The following is a 21007-nucleotide window of genomic DNA, read 5'->3' as shown; positions in this document are numbered from 1 at the left end:
GCTGGTGGATGATGGGTCAACTCTTTTCCCAGCACCATTTTTCTGATGAAAATCTGCCTTGAAGTGGCTGTTTGCCCTAACATATATGCAAACTGTTATGTGTGTCAGTGTTGTTGCTGCACCTTCCCACAGCACTGACACACACAACTGTTTTTGATTAGCTGATTCTGAAGTCAGTTTCCTCCTTCCCTTAGCCTATTAGGCTATTGGGGGCAAAGGGAATACTTGCGTAGTTGGGTATTAAAACCCACCCTGAGGAGTCATCTCAGCCTAATAGGAGGAATACGGTTTAATGATCAGCTGCATGACACCTCTAGAATGTCTGTCTAGGGAATCTGACTCAGATGTTAAAGTTTCCAGCAGTGAAATCTTGGCACCATTGGCATCAGGTGGGTAGTTGAGAAAGCATTTGCCTAGTTGACTATCCTCCTATTTCCCTATTTTGATAAATGTCTGGAAGGCATAACACAAGCATCTATTGTGCATAAAACTTCAGGCTTCCACCAGAAATGGAATGATATTTGGTAGTAAAGCTAATTGAACTCAGTGGACCATGTTCTAAGTAAACATGGATGAGATTGGGCTATTAGCATTCAGCTGTTAGTAAACATGCAGTTCTTACCAATCTTGGTTGTGGAAAGAAACTTGGAAATCTTTGGTCTGTATATCCAATGACATCTCAGACTTAAGGCACATTTAGGTAGGACTTGGATTATGCCCTTTATAGCTTATGTCCCCAGGTCTTATTTTGAGCTAAGACTCTGCCTCAGATATTTTTAATGCCAGAGTTCAAATATGGAATATTTGAATAATTACATAATTAAGGGGGCTTCTGAGCACTTGCAAAATATTTGTACTTTCTGCTGAACAACCCAATCTTCTAGAGTTCTGAGATTAGAAGGCATGTTCAGTTCAGAGGTCAGGGCTTTAAAGCAGGGAAGAGTAAGTGTTTGGTTTTTCTCTTGATTTTTAAAAAAGTCATTAATCACTGTCCATCACTCATGACTACAGCTTGTTCCTACTACCCGGTGCTCATCTATTGCCAATATCCAGCACTGACATCCAACAGCAACATTGCTTTTCTTTTCTTCAAATCTATTCTCAAGCTGTTTCCTAGAATGAAGTCAAACATTATTTAACACCAGGAGGATGTAACTGAATTGGGATTTGACTATAAACTTGCTCTGGGCTGCAAGCATACCTGCAACGTGGAGGGAGCTGCCACCCTCCAGGGTTGCTCTGAAGTCTCTAGGAGTTGGCATCCAGTCTCCAGGTGCCTATTGACACAATCCTGGAGACTTTAATAGCTTGATGCTGTAAAAAATACTGGATTAAAAATAATAATCTAGGAATAGCATCATTCAAAGCTGACATTTCTATATGAGAAGCATAAAAAGCCACCTTATCTTAAGGCACTCACTGAAATCACTGCCTGGGGGATCCAAATTACCAAATTGTATGTTGTCTTCCAACTACAAGATGTTCTAATGCATTTCGTTGTGCGTTTCTTTTGATAAGTTTGCCAGCTAGTCAGGCCTGTCCTGCTCTCCTGACTTCAACAGAACCTCAATGAGCAGAACTTGGCCAGTGAAGCTTGTCTCCACATGGCAAAATAAATATTATTTCTTATTATTGCCTGCAGGTCAAGCTTCTGTCAAAGGCACAGAGGCCAGTTCGTAACCCTAATTCCTGAAGTTAACTTACAGTACTTCCTGAGACTGGGTCTACACATGTAGCCAAATGAAGTGGGACTGCACCATTTGAGGGATACTATTTATAAAATCTCCCCCAGATGGGGGAAAAAGCACCCGCCCTGAAAGTAGAAGACTACTATGCTTGGATGGCAGATTCTAGCTTGCTGTGCTGGTTTTCTGCCTGCAGAAATATGATTCTTCCACTTGCATTCAAGTGGTCATTCTAGGACCTTGGCCTGCTCATACCCCGGGCTGTTGCACGTGTGAGTAAAGCCTTAAAGCCGGAATGAAATCTTTCAGATGTATTTCAGCAGGATCGATTGCAAGTATTCTGAGCTGCTGAAACATTATGTTGTGATATCAGTACAAGACAAAGGCCACAGAAGACCCATCCAGCTTTTTAATGTGCTAGGTTTATATTCCTAGAGTACTTTTCCATGCCTCCAAGTCCCATGGCTTGTGTGAAGCATTCAGCTCTGTTTGATGGATGCTTCTGTCATAGAGGTCTCTCTGGCTTTCTATAAAAACTGCTGATGCTTTGCTTTCATGTATCTTCCATGCAGGTAGAGCAGCAGGATGCCGTCTGTGTCTCTGCTTTGAGATAGTGTGATGATCCCGGGCCCATAAATTGGTACCATTCTCACTACAGTTTCATAAGAAATCAATAGATATTCATTTGCAGGAGAGATCAAATCCATGCTGGGATGTTGATAGCCTTCCTGTCTCTTTAATAAACCTAATTGTCAGGGAGGAAAAAAGGTGGCAGAAAAGAGCCTTCTGTTTTTAACAGTGACAAGTGCTATTGCATAATTGGTAGTCAGCATAGCTTTAAATGACTTATTTTTTGTTATTTGCTTGGATAACTGGCAGTACTCAATTATCCTAGTCTATATTATATTGTCGAGCTTTATTGCAATCCACAATTTTCTGCTGTTACTTGCTGTGAAATGCTAAGCAATGCTCAAGATATTTCAAGTCCATCAATATTTGAAAAAAGTTAAGAACATAAGAACAGCTCTGCTGGATCAGGCCCAAGGCCTATCTAGTCCAGCATCCTGTTTCACACAGTGGCCCACCAGCTGCTAGGGATATGCACGGAACCGTTCAACACTCCCATCCTGGAGCACCAAACTGGTTCCATCCACCAGTGTTCAAACTGATCCAGAGGGTGTGGGGGGTTGCTTTAAATGACAGGGAAGGTGCTGCCTACCTGTAAGCCCCCTCCCTGCTACTCCCCCCCCCCCGGTGCTCTCTAGAAAAGCAGGTGTGGGCTGCAGCATTCCTGCTTGCAGCCCCAGCAGCGCTGCCACAGTCATAGCCACTGCGCACGCGCACATCATGCATATGTGTGACATGCATGTATGCCCTGGCCATGAGTGTAGTGATACTTCTAGGGCTGCAAGAGCGCCAACAGGAGGAAAGTGGCAGGACAGGGAATGACAGGTAGGCAGAACCTTCCCTGTCATTTAAAGCAAACCCCAGCCCTGCTGCTCTCTCAGGAGTGCACAGACCAGTTCCATGCACATCCCTACCAGATGCCTCTGAGAAGCCCACAGACAAGAGCTGAGGGCATGCCTTCTCTCTTGTTATTGCTCCCCTACAACTGGTATTTAGAGGCATCCTGATACCACAGGCCAGAAATGGTGTGCATACCCTTCAATGCTTGCTAGCACCGTAGATGTATTACTTGACTTCTGCATAGGTATATATACTACATAACAGTGGGATTTGAGCTAAATATATGCAAGTTATCACTGTGGTTTTGGATCTCATGATCCATGTTCTTGTACCAAACAATTGCCTCTCATTTTTAAGAGATGTGTAATCCTTTGGTACAAAGTGTTGAACGAACAGTTGTCAAAGGGTGTTTCTTATTGTTGGCTTCACCTTTATGCCAAAGTGGCACTGCTGACAACATTACATTCTTGATTGCTCTAGATATTTGGCTAGCTTTTGAGTTTGAATCTCATGAATTTATCTATGGAGGGGCATCAATGAAGGGCATATATTTTCTTTTCCAGTGAAGAGGAAAAGATGGCATGACAGGATCTGCATACTCAGATAATGGGGGAAAGGCGTGGGATAATAATCACAAAATTTCTTTTCTGGTTTTAACATTTATTCATAAAAACTGTAAATGTTTAATATATCTGTGTAGACCTTTTCCAATACCATTCTATTCAAAATACTTGCTTGATTTAGGTCAGTTTTACTTTTTAGATTAAGCAAACAAAACATTTTGGTTGCAATCCCCAAACCTTCTGTTTGGGAGTAAATCCAATTGAGATCAGTGGTAATGATACCCAAGCAACTGTGAGGCAGATTAAAGTCTGGAGCAACATACCATAGAAAGGTCTCCTGCATACTCTCTGTGGAAGAGCTTCACAGTTATCACACACTTACAGTATGCAATTCCCATTCATTTCAGTAGCAATAGCAATAGCACTTACATTTATATACCGCTCTATAGCTGGAAGCTCTCTAAGCGGTTTACAATGATTTAGCATATTGCCCCCAACATTCTGGGTACTTTTTGTAATTACAGTACAGTAGGATTTATGCAGGAGGATGTCCCGCTCTAGTTTGCCATTAATGTTTGATGTAACTTGATTTGCCCAAGCTGTTGCATGTATAAATTGGGGATTGTGACGCAAGTAGGAATGTTTCATTTTCTTTGATTTACCAAGATTTAACTGTATTTATTTATTCACCTCTGTTAGTCCTTGCATTGATTGTGATTGAGGCATGAGGTGGCTGTTTTGTTCAAACTTTCCTTGGAAAATTGAGCTGGAAATTTGGGTAGCCAAAAGCACTTGCCAAGATTGGAATTTATTATAGTTTGTCCAGTTATATGCAAAATTTAGATAATATATCTATATTTGAATATGAATTTGTTTTTACAAGGATAGGTGGATTCAGTTACATTCTTTAATACAACAAATAGCATGTCTAGTCTATATGGGTTAAAAAAACAGTTAACTACTTTAGAGAATGTAATGAGGGGGTGGGTTACCAACCATTATGCAACATTTGTTCTACAGTAAAACTGTAAACCTCTTTAATCATGTAGTTTTTTGAGCATTTGCCATTGTGGAATATATCCAGATCCGTGCATTGAGCTTCTTTTCAGATAGTACATAAGTTATAGTTCATTGGCTATCTTCTCACTCTAAAACTGCAGAGTATTGGCTGTGTTGTAGCTATGGGGGCACTCAGAATATAAGGCGTGTGAGGAAAATACCTCACTCAGAATATAAGGAGTGTGAGGTATTAGAACAGGGGCTCCCAAATTTGTGTCTTTAGAGGTTGTTCTACTCCAATTCCCACCATCCCTAGTTGCAGAGGGCAGGAATAAATGGACAGTTTTCACAATAGAGTGAAGTAAGAAGTGGGGTCCCCCAGGGATCTGTACTGGGATCAGTGCTATTTATTTATTATTTATTTATGGATTACACTTCTATACCGCCCCATCCAAAGGCTTTTGGTGGTGCACAATTAGTTCACAGATGATCTCAAAGTTGCGGTAAGCAGTGAAGTGGCCAAATTTGCAGATTACACTAAAATATTTATGGTAGTGAAATCCAAAACAGAGTGTAAGGAGATCCAAAAGGATCTCTCCAAACTGGGTGAGTGGGTGACAAAATGGCAGATGTGGTTTAGTGTAAAGTGATGCATATTGAGGGGGGAAAGCCCCAACTTCACATATACACTGATCTGAGCTGTCAGTGACTGACCAGGAGGGAGATCTTGGCATCGTGGTGGACAGCTTATTGAAAGTGTTGCCTCAGTGCATGACAGCTGTGAAAAAGGCAAATTCCATACTAGCGATCATTAGGAAGGGGATTGAAAACAAGAATGCTAGTATTATAATGCCCTTATACAAATCTATAGTGCGGCCACACTTGCAGTACTGAATTCAGTTCTGGTCACCCTATCTTAAGAATGATTTTGTAGAACTGGAAAAGGTGCAGAAGAGGGCAACCAAGATGATCAGGGGCCTGGAGCATCTTCCTTCCTTATTTATTTATTTATTTATTTATTTAATATACTGCCCAAAACCTGTGTCTCTGGTGGTGTACAGTAGAAACAATACAAATTAAACAAAATTAAAATGATTAAAATATTAAAATGACTTAGAACCCTACATTAAGAGTATTAAAACTATACATTTGATTAAAAGCCTGGTTGAATAAATGTGTTTTCGGTGCCTTTTTAAAAAGTTGCCAGAGATTGGGGCAGCTCTTATCTCGACAGGGAGCTCATTCCAAAGCCCAGGGCAGCAATGGAGAAAGCCTTTCCCTGAGTAGCCATCCGATGAGCCGGTGGCAACCATAGATGAACCTCTCCTGATGATCTGCTTGGGCTCATGGCAAAGATGGCGTTCTCTTAAATACCCAGGGCCTAAGCTGTTTAGGGCTTTATAGGTAATAACCAGCACCTTGTATTTTACCTGGAAACTTATCGGCAGTCAGTGTAGCTCTTTCAACCCAGGAGTCATATGGTTTGTTATCCCTCTTCCAGCCATCACTGCCTCAGGCAGGCATTTAGGGAGGTTATGCCTTCTCCTGATGAGGTTGACTTGGAGAAAGATATTTGGGTGTCATCAGCATATTGATAACACGCTGCACCAAATCTCCTCCTGGCGGCTTAATGTCGATGTTAAACAACATCAGATACAATATGGAGCCCTGAGGACACAGTAGGAAAGTTTAGATTTGGAAGAACAACAGTCTCCAAGAGACACCATTTGGAACTTGCCCGTGAGGTAGGAGCAGAACCATTTCAAGGCAGTGTCTCCCATTCCCGATCCCCTCAGACCTTCCTGGAGGATACTATGATCAATAGTATCAAAGGCCGCTGAGAGATCCAACAGGACCAACAGAATCACACTCCCTCTATCAATTCCCAGTTCAAGATCCTCCATCAGGCCAACCAAGGCAGTCTGCACTCCATAGCCCACCTGAAAGCCAGTTTGAAATGGATCTTGATAATAGTTTCCTTCAAGACCGCCTGGAGCTGCGAGGCCACCACCCTCTCAATCAATTTTCCCAGCCATGGAAGCTTGGAGACAGGCCTGTAGCCGAGGGATCCAAGGCAGGCTTCTTCAGAAGAGGTCTAATGCTTGCCTCCTTGAGACATCCTGTGTAGAGAAGCAAGGGTTATGAGGCAAGGCTACAGCATCTGGGGGAAATATGCGACTTTAACCATTTAAAAGATCTTATGATTCATTTACTCCTAGGAAAACTCATATGATAGAAAATATACCGTTAAGCTTTGCTATGTTTAGCTTTTAATGTACCTTGTTCTGTCTTAGGTCTCCAAATCTTATTAGCTCAGTCGCTTTGTATTTTGCTTGTGCTCTAGCAAGGGGCACTCCTAGGTAATTTTGTTGTGTGGGGATGATGATGGGGCCACACCACTGTGGCCGTGCTGTGCTCCTCCGCTCCGTCCAGTGGGACTTGGGGGAGCGCCCACAGTTCCTTGCAGTTCTCAAGGGCTGCTGGGCCGAGAGGTCAAGTCTGCTCCCAAGTCCTGCTCTGGGTGTAGCAGAGGAGCACAGTCTGGCCCCATCATTCCCACTCCCCATCACCCCCACTCCCGCTCAGTCCCCATCCATTACTGTGGCAGTGGTGGCCTGCACAGATCCAGATCCCCGTGGCCTGGTCCTAAGAGTGCCTCTGCCTCTAGCTGCTTGTCAACTTCAAGACAGTAAAAGTAACATTTTATTTGGGATTGTGTTTGTTCTCCTTAACATGAATATTTAATATACGCCTTATTATGCAAAGAATGAAATATATAAGCTAACATAGTAATTATAGCTGGTGAGATTTATGTTTAAAAGTGATATAGTTAGGAGTGAAAGTTAAACATTGGACGACATTAATTTTATGGAGCAATGGAGTACTGAACATAGACCAAGAGTAGTATAATTAATCTTGACATTGTGAATAATCTCCTGCCTGGCTATTGAGAAACAGAAATACTGTCCCGTTTCTATTTCTCCAAGGAGTCCTTTCCACCGTGTACAGAATGGGAGGGTAATAGCTTAATCTTAAGTACATGTGTTGGGTGGGGGAGCAAAAGGTCCTTAAGGAACTACAGTGCTCCACGAGTGTCATGAAGTAACCAGAGTTCATTGCTGGTCAGATCTGCCCTGGTATTTGGAGCCCCTTACACCACAGGCAGAGCTGCATCATGCACAGAGGATGTGAGGAGGCACATAAGTCAACAAGACAGAGACAGTCCCATTCTGCCTTCCTCCTAAGGGGCTATGGGATTCTGAGATCATTTTTATTCTGTCATAGATTTGCTGCCACCTAATTGATAATTAACTCAAAATCATCTTTCAAAAAATCAAAAAGCTCAGTGTGGGAAATAAAACAATAAAATCATAGTATAAAAGAAGGTGTTTGATGAAGATATCTTTCAATAAACTCAAAACATTGGTATTTATAAAATGCACAATGGTTATAAGTATACCTACAGTTATCTTAATAACATAAGAGTATGTAACTTCTTCATGTGGAAATTGTTATTCATTGGAGCAGGAGACAGAAACAATTGTCAGTTTATAGGGAAGGTTAATGAGTACCGCAAGCCCAGAAGAATGGAAGCCTAAGAACATAAGAACAGCCCTGCTGGCTAAGGCCCATCTAGTCCAGCATCCTGTTTCGCACAGTGGCCCACTAGATGCTGCTGGAAGCCACAGGCAGGAGTTGAGGGCATGCCCCCTCTCCTGCTGTTACTTCCCTGCAACTGGAACAGCCTTGATGCTGTTCATTGGCTTTGTGTCTGCAGTTAAATACAAAAAGACAAATTTAGTCATTGAATATTGTTTGGGGTAGGGAAGAAAATAATGGCACTTTTGACTCTAACTATAGCTGGCGGACAGCAGGAGCTTTTCCACATGGGGCTTTTAAAGCACTTTTGTACGCTAAGACTTGGGGTGTGTTCATATGAGGGTGGGATTTAGACCTAATTCAGTGCTGAAAGATACTGTTCATATAGCATCTTTACGAGTGGAGCTTGACTCAGAATATCTATGTCCATAAATAGTTGCACTTCCTAAAATATTTTCCTGGGATACTCCATCATTCTGTGGATTATGATTCTGATGTGTGGAGAGACCCCACGGATAAAGCAGATAAACATGAGATGGAGGTGTGGCTTGCTGAGTGTCTGCTGACGTTCTATCACTCTGGGCAGACTTGTTTCCTAGGCCCTGGAGTCAACTTCCATTCATTCATTTCTATTTTTTTAATTTAATTTTTAAAATTATCCTTTCCTGAAAAGCCAGACTCATTTTATTTTTTATTTTTTTGCCATGAGCCATGTGCAAGGCTGCTACATGCCTCTATTTAAAAACCTACAAGGTTTCAGAGGTTTCAAAAGGTTTCAAAAGGTACAAGGTTTCAAAAACCTACAAGGTTTTTAAACATAGACGAAAATTAGGGGGGGGGAATTGTAAGTTGGGAGGGGCTGCCCATGGAACTCTGAAATCAGACATGGCTGTAGTACAGGATAGCAGGACTCTGTGTATTAAATTTGAAACTGTTGTGTCAATTGATTGATTTTAAATATATTTTCTAGATAGGGATGGTGGGTTTTTTGTTTTGTTTTGTTTTTTGTTTCCCCATCAATCTTGTGCAAGTCTGCAATTGGCCATCAGGTAGAAGGCTTGCACAAGATTGATGGGGAAACAAAATCTTTCCAGAAGGTGTAGTGTAATCACTCACTGATCAGCTTCTATGGCTTTGTATAGCTACTATGGTTTCTTAAAGCATATAGGTCAGAAATAATTTTGTCCTGCAATACACTGAAAATAATGGCTGAGTTCAATTAAGGCATTATACTGTTTCTGTACCTCTAGCTTTATGGAACAGATATTCTGAAGAGTCCTGGTTTATGGGAAAATGTTTTTATCCATCAATACTCTAAATATTGTATTATCTGAATTTCTGCTGTGACCACATAAAGCCACTTTAAAAAAGGCAATTAATAGCTTAAAGACTGCATTATTTCTTGTGACAAAGCCCAGCAATGTCTTCTAGCCTCCCAGTGGGAACTGCAATGATATATATTAGGTGTCTTTTTTTTTTTAAACACCTATATGCCTGTTTTTAAGTTGATAAGAAACGGGGTGAGAGTCACCAGCAGAACTGAATTTTTTAAAAGGCATGAAAATTCACAGAAGATAAGTGTTGGCTGGTATTAGCCAGGGAGGGTGGAAACAGATGGTGGGCAAGAGATTCCTCTATATACTCTTTGCTTTTAGATACACAGGAATGTGGGTCTGGCCACCCTCAGAGATAGGAGGATATTGGGATGGGTGTACCAGATCTGGAGTACTAGATAAATACCTTGACTTTATTGGGTCCCAATACATTTACAGACGTTGGAAATTGGATTCCTGGTGCACGCACATGTACATATTTCGAATGGGACAAGATGCACAGCAGCAGCCAGCAATTCCTGTGTTTAAAAATGCACAAACCCTCATACACAAGAAGAGACCTGCTTGCAGGAAAATGTAGCATGGGAGTGAGCAAGCCCTCAAATTTAATCATATAGTTGGCTGGTGCTCAGTTGAACTCTGTGAACTGTATCCTCTTCTTAAGATGTTTGTCAATGTCTCTTCACCACCTGTAATAAGCCTTTGTACCAAGTCTTCCTTTTTGTCTCACCTCCACTGCTGGCAATACAGTAAGAAATGAGGAGGAAAGACTGGGTAGCACTGCCACTGGCTTCACTGATTACCCTGGTGTATTACTAGGTAAGCTGGATTCTTTTGAAACCCCGAGTTCTCCTCTTCCTACCATCTTGTATTCGATCGATTCTTGCACAGCTCAGAGGATAATAAACCAGCCCAAATTAAAAGAGCTGCCCCAGTAAATTATGTCCGCGGATTTGCTGACATACCCTTGTGTTTAGTTTTAATTTGAAACAAAATGGAATATGTTTTGTGACCGAATGTGGTGATTTAAACAAGACTATTTGTCTCAATACTGGAAACATGCAATTTAAAAACACATTAACAGCCAGTTCTTTGACCCACACCCCCACACCTCAACTCACTTGGCAAGGGAAAAGGCAATTCTCAAAATGATGGTATTCAGAAAAGTTTATAATGTATTTTGTGTGCCCACTGGACTCCCATTTAATTCAAAACTACTTAAGCATTTCTCCTGGGATGGTGGTGGGAGGGAACTGAAGCTTCCATCCATACAAATAGTTTCATGTTAATCAGCTAGAAGAGTTTCCTCTGCTTCCGTTCTGGAATTATCCTATGACTCATTCTAGGTGGCACAGTTTGGAATACTTAAACAAGGCGGAGATTATCAAAGCCCCAAATGGTCGTAAAGATGCCCATCTCCTCTTCAAAGTTGCCTTTAGAAATTGTTGGCATGGCACACAGACTTGCCCTAAACATATCAACTATTGGATCTCTCACTTCTTGGAAACTTTGCAAATGGCTCACTAGCAATGCTTAGCCAACTGGCAAGGAACGGGAGATATATCCTACTTCAAAAACTCCATATATATGTATATCTTCCTATCATCTGCAGTAAAGAAATTTCTTCTTGCCCATCTTGTTTGCTACCTAGCTCATGCTGGCATATGGCAGCTTCATCCTCGTAGGTAAACTACTTCTAGAATGTGTTGGTGATTACAGAACTCTTGAAGCCAACAGTTCAATTGTTGCTATTTGAAACATTACAAAACGAGATCCTCAACATAGATTCAGGGCTAAATGTTACATAAGAGTGCTAAGGACCTGCAGGTCTTGTTGTATTTTATACAGTAATATTTTATGTGGTGTTGAAAAGTTTGTTTCAGTGGGGCTGATGTAGAGAGTATGCAGAATTGGGAAAGCAGATGGTGGGGGTGGGGAAGGAAGTTCTTTCCGAATAAACTTTTGTGGTAAGTTTACATTGTGTTTATGAGAGAAGCAGCTGCAAAATGTATGGTGACGTAATTTTGAATCAACTAAGCTTGTGAGCCTGCAAAGCTTGTGAAGGTTCCTGAAACTTCATTTCATTGCATTACTGGGACCACATTCCTCAACTGTTTTCTACTGTTGTTGTTGCTGATTGTTTCTCCAGCTTCTTGACCTGCACAGCCCTTGAAGGTACTTCTTCCTGATCAATCCTGGACTTTGTTATTCACTGGAAGCCCAGTGAAGCATGATTCAGATCTCACCACCACCACCACCACCCTTTTTCTAGTCTACCTCAGGAGAATCTACTCTTCTCTGCAAACAATGGAGGTCCTATTTCTGCAATTACCTCTTCAGCATACAGAGCCCTTTTCTCTGCACAGGGCCAAGCAGAAGGCTATATTGCTTCACTGCCTGGACCCTGAAGGCCAAAGAATATATAATCATTTGCCCTTTCCTGCCAGCTTGGAAGGGGATGGCAATTCTTATGAAGCTGCTCCTTAAACCTTAGATGATCATTTTTCAACCCTACTTTGAATGTGATTGTTGAGCATTCCAAGGTCTATTCTTGATTCCAACTGCCTGGTGAATCTATTGTTCAGTATATCTCAGCATTGCATGCCTTAAGTGTAACCTGTGAGTTTGATGGAACGCTCTGAGATTGGATTGTTATGAAAACAAACTGCTCCAAACTGCATGAAAAACTGCTATTGGAGCGGAAACTTACTGTGGATAAAGTTGTAGAGATGGCTAGGAGGGTGGAACATGCCCTTTACTGTGCCAAATTGGTACCCCAAACCAACCTCTTGTAATCTGGGCTATTCAGTCTAAATCCTTCCAAAACCCAGTCTTCTCATATGATACTGCATCAGGGGCAGAACCACCATTGGACGAACGGGTTCAAAGAACCTGGGCCGTACCCAATCAGGGGCCATGAGCATGCCCCCAGATATGTCCCCCACATCTGATGTCAGATGCAGGTGTGTTATTTTGGTTCCAAACGGGGCTGTTTGGAGCTGAAATTGGCCCACCACACTGCGTTGGCAGTGTGGCTGGAGCGACTCTCTCTGCCTTAAAGGCAGGGAGAACCACTCCTGGTCCCACTGCCAATGCAGCAGGGCCACTGATCAAGGAGGAAGGGAGACTGAGGAGGAGGAGGAAGCAGCCAGGGGAGGCCAGGAGTGAGGATGCTAAAGAGTGAGGATGCTATGACAAGAATCACCCTGGGTTTGTGATCTTGGGTTTCGGGGGCAGGTGGGGAAATGGAGAATCTTGGATTAAAATTAGGATGTGTCTGAACTCCAAATGGGTTCTTCCAGCCTTTAGATGGGAAGGGAGCAGAGATCAAGGGAGCTATGCAAACACGGCTTAAATGGGGCGGTGAGCATGGAGGGCTGAAGAATGCTGCAGTAGCAGCAGGTGGCTTTATTTTTCCTACATTCTTGCTGGGCTGCGGAAGATGAAGCGAGGCCGAGATCCTCTGAGGAGGGGGTGAGGGTGAGGTGAGGGGGGCAGCCCAGGACCTGCAGCCAGGGTGCCCCATTCCCTGTAGCAGGAGCTACCAGGAAGGATCTCCTCTGGTTAGGTGCCTGGGCGCTGAGCAGAACCAACCCCCCCCCAGCTTGGCATTCATTTGCCTTTGGACTTTACTTGGGTGATCCACTTGGCCGCCGCCTCTTCCTGTTTCTCGCTGGAAGAGTTTAATAACAACAAGGGCAGGGGGTGGTTGCTGCTGCTGCTGCTTCCACCTGATGCCAAGGTCGTCCTTGAGTAGATGCCCTCACCAGAAGCCTCACATTCAATCCCCAGGCTTGCTCCTTTGGAACGGTTCTCATGCTGATCTCCTTCAAAGGGAAATCACACCCCCAGGTCTGACATCGGATGTGGGGGCGGGGTCAGGGGGCCGCTGTCAGCCTGGCTCTGTTCTTGTATTGCCTGAAAGTGCAAGAAAGGAGGAGCAACCAATGCTACTGATGTGGAAACTCTGCCCACCAAGCTGATTTTGCTCACTGTCCTGTGGTCACTTGCAACAGGTGCAAGAAAAGGGGATACTTGGCCAACCCCAAGAATCACCAAATGGATCACCAGACTTATGGCTTTTGATTTCCAGATGGAATATCTTCCAGGTCTTCATAATACAACTGCAGGTTGTTTATCCTGACTTTCACTTCCAGGCCAAGAGGAGATCCCAAAAGAGGAGGATGAAGAAGTAGTTATTGCACAAATACCTTAATCCACTCATGGAGTGATCATGTCTTCTGAATGGAAAGTGGCCCTATGTGTTGATCAAGTGCTTACTGAACTTATTTATTATTTATTTATCAAATTTGTACACCACCCCAAACTTTAGACTCTGGGTGGTTTACAATAACATAAAATCAGTTAAAAACATATACAAAAACTTAAAAACAATTTAAAAATAAACCAAAGATTAAAACCCCAAAATATTAGGAAGCTGAGAAAGCCTGGGCAAAAAGATGGGTTTTCAGGTAATTTTTTGAAAATTGCCAGAGATGGGGAGGATCATTTCTCAGCAGGGAGCGCATTCCACAATCTCGGGGCAGCAACCAAGAAGGCCTGTCTCTGTGTAGCCACCAAACGAGTTGGCGGTAACTGGAGACGGACTTCCTCAGATGACCTCAATGGGTGGTGGGGTTTGTAATGAAGAAGACGCTCTCTTAAATACCCAGGACCTAAGCTGTTTAGGGCTTTGTAAGTTATAACTAGCACTTTGTATTTTGTCCGGAAACCTATTGGCAGCCAGTGTAACTCCATCAGTAAAGGATTAACATGGTCTCTCCGAGATGACCCAGAGACCAACCTGGCTGCTTAAACCTACTTAAAACCATACATCAAACCCTACTTAAACCTTACATTAAACCTGAACTTAAACCTTACATCCATTGTGGCTCAGTGGATAGCCACACAAAAACAAGGTGCCTGAACATTTTCAACCATACATGCACATAGCAAGTGAGCTGTCTCTTCTCAATGAGTTGGTGCTGAGGCCTGATCATTTGGTGCCAACCTCCTTAAAAGGAAAAGTGATCAAAATTTTGTGACCACAAATGTCACACTGGGGATTCCCAGACAGCAAATTTACTTCAAAGTTCCCCAGGAGTGGTGGGTGTGTATTTGCACATCAGGGGTGGGTGGGTGGGGTGGATTTATCTTGAAGTCCCTGTGAGGTATCGGGGAACACTCCATAGACAATTTGGGTATTTCCATGCACATTGGAGCTTTGCCTGAATGATCCCAGTGCTAAAAAGTTTTACTTTCTTTGGTGGTTTTTTGGGATCCTTCGAAGTACCCTGACATTTCTTCTGAGATGTATGGAAGGGCCATAGTGATAGAGTGGTGACCTTTTTCTTTCCTTTAAAAAATAATTGCTGGATGATCTTGTAGAATATTAGCAAGACCTCCATCTTTGCCAAGTTGGTGGTCTTCTACAAGACCACCTACCACCATGGTGGGGAAATAGAATGAGAGAAAGAAAAAAAGATCTACACACCTGCCTCCATGTTTCTCCATGCATCCACCCAGCTGGCTTGGCTTTCTCTCCCCACTGCCTCCTGCAGCTGCTTTCTGGCCAAGAGGGTGGACAGTGCAGGGAGGGACAGGGGGAGGCTGCCAGCTGGGTGATTTTGCAGAAGACCACTTAAAAACAAGTGTGTGTGTGTGTATCTATATCTATATGTTTTTTTCATTCATTGAAATGAAAGTTTTATTATTTATTTTATTTATCACATTTTTATACCACACACAATGTGAGTTCTCACCATGCATGCGTGGGGGGTGGGAGAAGGAGGTATGGCATCTGCCTACTCTAGAAAGCCACTGATCAGAGAAAGACCCAGGAGCAAGGGGTATTGATGGTCCATAGAAAAATTTGAAAGGAACAGAGGAAACATTGTATCAAAGGAGTACTATGTGAATGCCCTCAGAATTATTGTTTTGGCTTCAGGTTGTGGCTTCTGTGCAACTAATGATTAGTCACTCTGAGAATGCAGAGATTCATGATCTGGTAAGAGAGAAGCAACAAAAATACAAATTGTATGTTGATTAGAAGCAGCTTGTGAAACGCAAACATTTCAGGTGAGGGACTTTGAGTATGGCTGCCTTGTAAAGTGAGAAAGGGATGTTCCCAATATTCTGGACCAAAACAATCAGAATTTGAGAAGATTCTGTCATACTGGATGATGGAAAGAAACGGAAAAGTTCAAGACTTTCCAGCATGCATACAATGAGAAAAGAGGGAAGGGAGTTTATCTCACAAGAGGAACTGGAGAGGAATTTGATCTTGCCTCCAGTTTGGACCTCACAGAGGAGGCTGATAAAAGTGATGGACAATCCTCTGTACCAGAAGAAACATCACAAACAGCTCTATGCCAGAGAACCCAAGAATTAGGAGACGTGTGCATGATAGACCACCTAAAAGACTTCAAGAGTTTGTCACTGAATTTTAAATTAATCTAATTCTGGTTGTTATAAAGAGGGATGTGTAGTATTCTATCTAGTAATATTTTGTGTTTTGTTTGTCCCAGTGGAGATTCTGTAGAGACTGTATGGGGGGGGGGTGGAGTAAGAAAAGGGAGGGAAAGGAGAAAGAGAAAATGGAGTTATTTCTGAATAAACCTTTAGTTAAATCTACATAAGAATACTTTGTTTATGAGGGCATTAGCTATTAAACAGATCTCTTTATACTTTTCCAGGATATATATTGTTAGGACTCCAGTCCCAGGGATAGCCTGATCCTCATTGCCATTGATGTGGAGAAAAATCGTGTGTGTGTGTGTGTGTGTGTGTGTGTGTGTGTGTGTGTGTGTGTGTGTGTGTTGCAGCTGAGTAAAATTTCAAGCTGCAACCAGAAATAGGAATGTGCACAAACCTGTTTGGAGGCCCTTTTAAGGGCCTCCGAACTGGTTTAAATGAACAGCTGTTTGGTCAGTTCGAAGGTGGGGGAGCATACCTTTAAGGGTGGAGGAGGGTGCCCTTACCCCTCCCGCTGTGTTTCTCTCACTGGCGCTCCGTTTAAAAAGTGTCCCTTGGGGCGGCAGCGTATCTGCTGCCCCATGTCCTTTTCAGCTGGAAATAACAGAAAGTACCCGGCGCGCGTGTGCATGCAAGGTGTGTGTGTGCGTGCACATGTTGGGTGGGTGAGCAAGTGAGTGTGATGTGCATGTGCACGCCTGGTACTTCCTGTTACTTCCAGCTGAAGATGACACGGGCTGGCAGTGAGGTATGCTGCCGCCCCGAGGGACTTTTAAAATGGAGCGCATGTGGGGTTAATGTGGTGGGAGGGGTAATGGCACCCTCCCCCACCCTTAAAGATATTCTCCCCCACCTTCGAGATACCCCCGCCAGTTCCGTGCACATCCCTAACCAGAAACAGAGTGAGAGACCAGAGCCAGGCATGGAAATGTGATGTCACTGCTCTGAAAAAGGGCAGTGAATGAAGCAGACTAGGGGCAGGAAAACTTGCTAAATTTTGGATTACTAAAAGTTACCTTGGGATAATAGGAGGAGAAAATTCAGGAGTGCCATTCTCAGCAGCAACTAGAACTGTACATAATGCCGGATTCTAGTTTTATATTTGAAATCAAACCTTGTATTTTCTTCTGGGTGACCGCTGAGAGGGCAGTGATTGCACTCCAGCTGTTTCTGGTAGGTTACTGTGTAGGATTATGGTGTGACTATAAAAGTGGGTCACTATTTGCAACTGTCCTTGGGAATAATAACTTTCTGATAATGAAGACTGAAGAGACCTCAGACCAATACATATATGTCCTGTAGAAGGGATCTTTTGGTGTGAAAGAAACACTTTGCTATATTCAAGTCATGCATCTTCTTCAGACCAGAAATCCTGGGCAATCCAGGCTGAAAAGGCTGAGAGAAAAACTGTCCGTAGCAAAAGTACGCGCACACATGTGGCTAAATAGCAATGCATTTAGTCAATTGGTTGGAAAACATCAGAGGTAGAGCTGTAATTGTGCGCACAGGTTCCAAAGGACCCCTGCACAGCTACTATCAGGGCCACTGTGCTTACTTCTATGGGTACCTAATGCCCATTAGGTGCCCCCCAGGTACCCCTTTTCTTCCTGCTGCATGCAGCCCCGCTTGTCTCCTCACTGCACATGTGGTGGCGGTAGCCTCCCCGGGGAAGCAGCCTGCCACTAAATTGCTGCTGGGCATGATGTAGAGAGAAGGGTCACTGTTGGGGGGCTGATGCCATTGGGGGGCTGCCACCATTTTGTGGTGGCGGGTGACTCCCTACACTACTGGAAAATATATTTGATTTCCTGGTTCCTTGATTTTTTTTATTTTTTATTTTGGTACCTCCTTCAGTTTCTGGCTCAAGAAACAAGAACAACATAGAATCGGCAGAGCTTCCCTTTCTTGAAGTTGACATCAGAGAAATATTTGCAAGTGAGTGTTGTGCTCAGTTATGTTTTTCCTTCTCCACTCTGAGTTTTCTGGAGTTTCTATGACTTTTCCTTATAAGGGCCTATTTCATGAAGCCTTATGCTGGGAAACCATTTAAAGTGTAGGATAGGGCAACTAGCCTGTCAAATATTCTTTCTTTCAAAATATTGTTGCTTCACTTTGGTTTTGCATTTAAACAGTGATCTTACTTGTGTACCAGGGTGTAGCTAGCTATAATTGAGCAGATGGGCTCAAAGGACCCAGGCCCCTCAGCTCCACTCCTCCCTATTTTCTTCATTATCTCCCTCACTCCAAGGGGCCACCGGGAGAGGGGTGAACATGGGCCTCCTCTCGCCTAGCTATGTCCCTGCTTGCGTAGATGATTCTATAAATTCCTACCTGTTCTGACCATTCCAGTCTGAACTGTGGGAGATCCAGCTCCAGATGGCATCGACCTTTTGCACCAGTAACCCTAATGACCACTAGGAGCATTGGGAGTAGAGATAAGGGTCTCCTCTTTCCTGTTTATCTCTGTCTCTATGACCCCTCTATGGATAGAATTTACTCAGGAACTTCCAGGCTGTGACTTCCTCCTTCTTTCCAGAATGCTTCTAGCTCTCTCTCTCTCTGAGCACCATGCTTCTATAGGTCTCTCTCTGACCAATATGTAGTCAGTGGTCAGATATAGGTATTTCCTATCATCATGGACTTCTGAATAAAGTAGATTGGTTTAACCTTGCACGAATCTCCATGCTTATCATTTACAAGCTGTTGCCCCTGAAACTTGGTTAACTTCTGCTGTAATGGGAGTGAGTTAGCTCCTGAAATATTCTGCTATATAAGTAGTTACCCCCAACATGAACATCCTGAATGTTTGTGACATTTAGACAAACCGCACAATCTGGTAGTGGATGAATACGGCCCTGCTTTCCTTGAGTATGGGTCTTTCTTGGTATGTGCTACAGATCCATAATCAGATGGGATTTATTGTTACTTTTTTGAGCATTTGATATCTTCCAGTTCCCTGCAAACCGGATTTCAGGCCTAGAAAAAGAAGGAAGAGATTTTGCAGGAGAAACCAGTTCTGGAAGAAGAGCTGCTGTCTGAAGCCAAAGACAATGCTGTGTGAAGGAAAAGATCCAAGTGCGAAGCTACGAAAGCAGCAACCAGATGAAGGTAAAAAAGAGATGGAGGAAGTGCAACAGGTTAAAGTAAAATCAACCTCCCATGTGGCTGTGCAGACCGAACAGGGACAGCCCAAAGGAAGGAAGGCACAATTTGTGATGGTTCAGGTGCAACAGCAGCCGCACGTGAGAGATAATGCACCATCTCTGACAGTGACTATTCAGCAGCAGTGGGATGGAGAAGGAGATGTTCCAGAGGTAACTGTAGAGGTACAGAATCAAGAACAAAAGACAGATATGCCATGCATAACCATTCAGGTCCAACAAGAGTGGAACAATCCTACTGAGGTTTCATGTGTGTCTGTGAAAGTACAGCAACAGAAGGCAGGGAGGGAGACACCATGCCCATGTGTCACTGTGCAGGTGCAGCAGAAGAATCGAGAAGAAGAAATTCCACACGAAAGTGCTCATTGGCAACCTACCAGTAGGTATGAGGCTGCATCTTGTGTGATAGAAGATCAACAGCAAGCCCAATACAAGGAAAAGACGGTGAGTGCTGAAATAGAGCATCAGCAACAAGAGCAGGAAAAGACAAATGTAATAGGTTCAAAGCCTCTTGAGCAAGGAGCAAATGATTCCTGGGTGACAAAGAGTTTGCCAGAGCAATATCGGTGGGACAATAACACAGAGCAGCTGAATCCAGTACAGTTGCTACACACAGACCACAAAGAAAATGGGTTAGAGGCAATAGTGACTAAGAAGCAACGTCATGGTGACAGCCAAGATGCAAAGCAAACATCGACCTCAGATCTACATCTACAGAATGTGACTGAGGAAGATGGAAAAGGAGCCAATGCAGAGCAGCAAAATGAAGATGGCAATGCCTCTGAGCAGCTAAGTTCAGATGAACGAGCCCCAAAGGTGATTGCAGAGGAGCATAAGAAGGAAGATGGACCAGAACAAACAGTATCCAAGAAACACAGGAGGAGGGACACACCTAACTATTTTGTTGCAATCCCAATAACAAATGATCAGGTAGGGGGAAGTTGGTTCATAATAGTATGTGACTCCATTAAGGTGCTTTCCTTCCCGGTTAGTATCTGGTCTATAGATTTAAAAAGGTTAATATCATTTACAATTGGTTGTAAATGAGGCTGCTGCCTTAATATGAGATTTTATAGGTACTGTCCCCACAATATAGGGAGAAAGTGGTTTTAAAACACTCAGAATTGTGCCCATTTCCTCCTCTGTGCAAGGTGTCTGTATTCCACTTTTCCTCCACAGAGCTCAAGTTGTGTAAGTGTAACTTATCCATTTTATTCGTTTGACAGCCCTGTAAAGTATAGGGGTGTGGACAAAACCAGTTTGCCTGATTCGGTCTGAGACTGTACTTGAACCAGATTGGGCATGTTTGGTTTAGAACACCAGCTTGACCTGAGTTCGAGCCAGTTCGGGGTTATAAATGTTTAAAAAAAAAGGTAAGTTTACCAGTGGGTCTGGTAGCCTCCAAGGGTGCTGCTGCACCAAGGGAGGGTGGTCTCCTGAGGTTTCCCCTCCCCCCACCAGCCTCCCCTGGTCTTCTGTGGGCCATTTCAGCCCCTTTTGGGGCCATTTTGGCCCTTTCCATCATCATGGTGGCAATTTTGGAGGCCGCCGTGCATGTGTGGCAGCCTCCAAAGCGGCCACCAAGATGACAGAGTAGGCCCAAAATGGGCCAAACCAGCCCATAGAAGACTGGGGGAGGCCGTCAGGGAGAGGGGAGAACTCCAGAGAACCCCTCCATGGCCATGGCAGCACCCCTAGAAGATGCCAGACCCACCGGTAAGCTT

The 21007-nt window shown here is 43.4% G+C and overlaps 1 protein-coding gene across 5 annotated transcripts in view; it reads left to right on the top strand.

The window, feature by feature from the left end:
* Positions 1–206: 206 nt before the first annotated feature.
* Positions 207–21007, top strand: part of LOC128323107 (uncharacterized) — a 179414-nt gene continuing 158613 nt past the window's right edge. For 4 of the 5 annotated variants that reach the window (XR_008306171.1, XM_053245799.1, XM_053245797.1 and 1 more), the window contains exons 1-3: positions 207–389; positions 17977–18057; positions 19075–20213. Coding sequence is in view for 4 of the 5 variants with exons in the window: in XM_053245799.1 (XP_053101774.1) it covers positions 293–389; positions 17977–18057; positions 19075–20213 (1317 nt within the window). In the remaining variant the exon portion in view is untranslated. The remainder of the gene's footprint in view (positions 390–17976; positions 18058–19074; positions 20214–21007) is intronic. The other variant, XM_053245798.1, reaches the window with a different exon arrangement.

This window comes from Hemicordylus capensis, chromosome 4, assembly GCF_027244095.1.
Source record: "Hemicordylus capensis ecotype Gifberg chromosome 4, rHemCap1.1.pri, whole genome shotgun sequence".
In the NCBI taxonomy this organism is placed as follows: Eukaryota; Metazoa; Chordata; class Lepidosauria; order Squamata; family Cordylidae; genus Hemicordylus; species Hemicordylus capensis.
The sequence above is the reverse complement of the archived record's forward strand: the minus strand, read 5'-3'. Positions and strand labels throughout refer to the sequence as shown.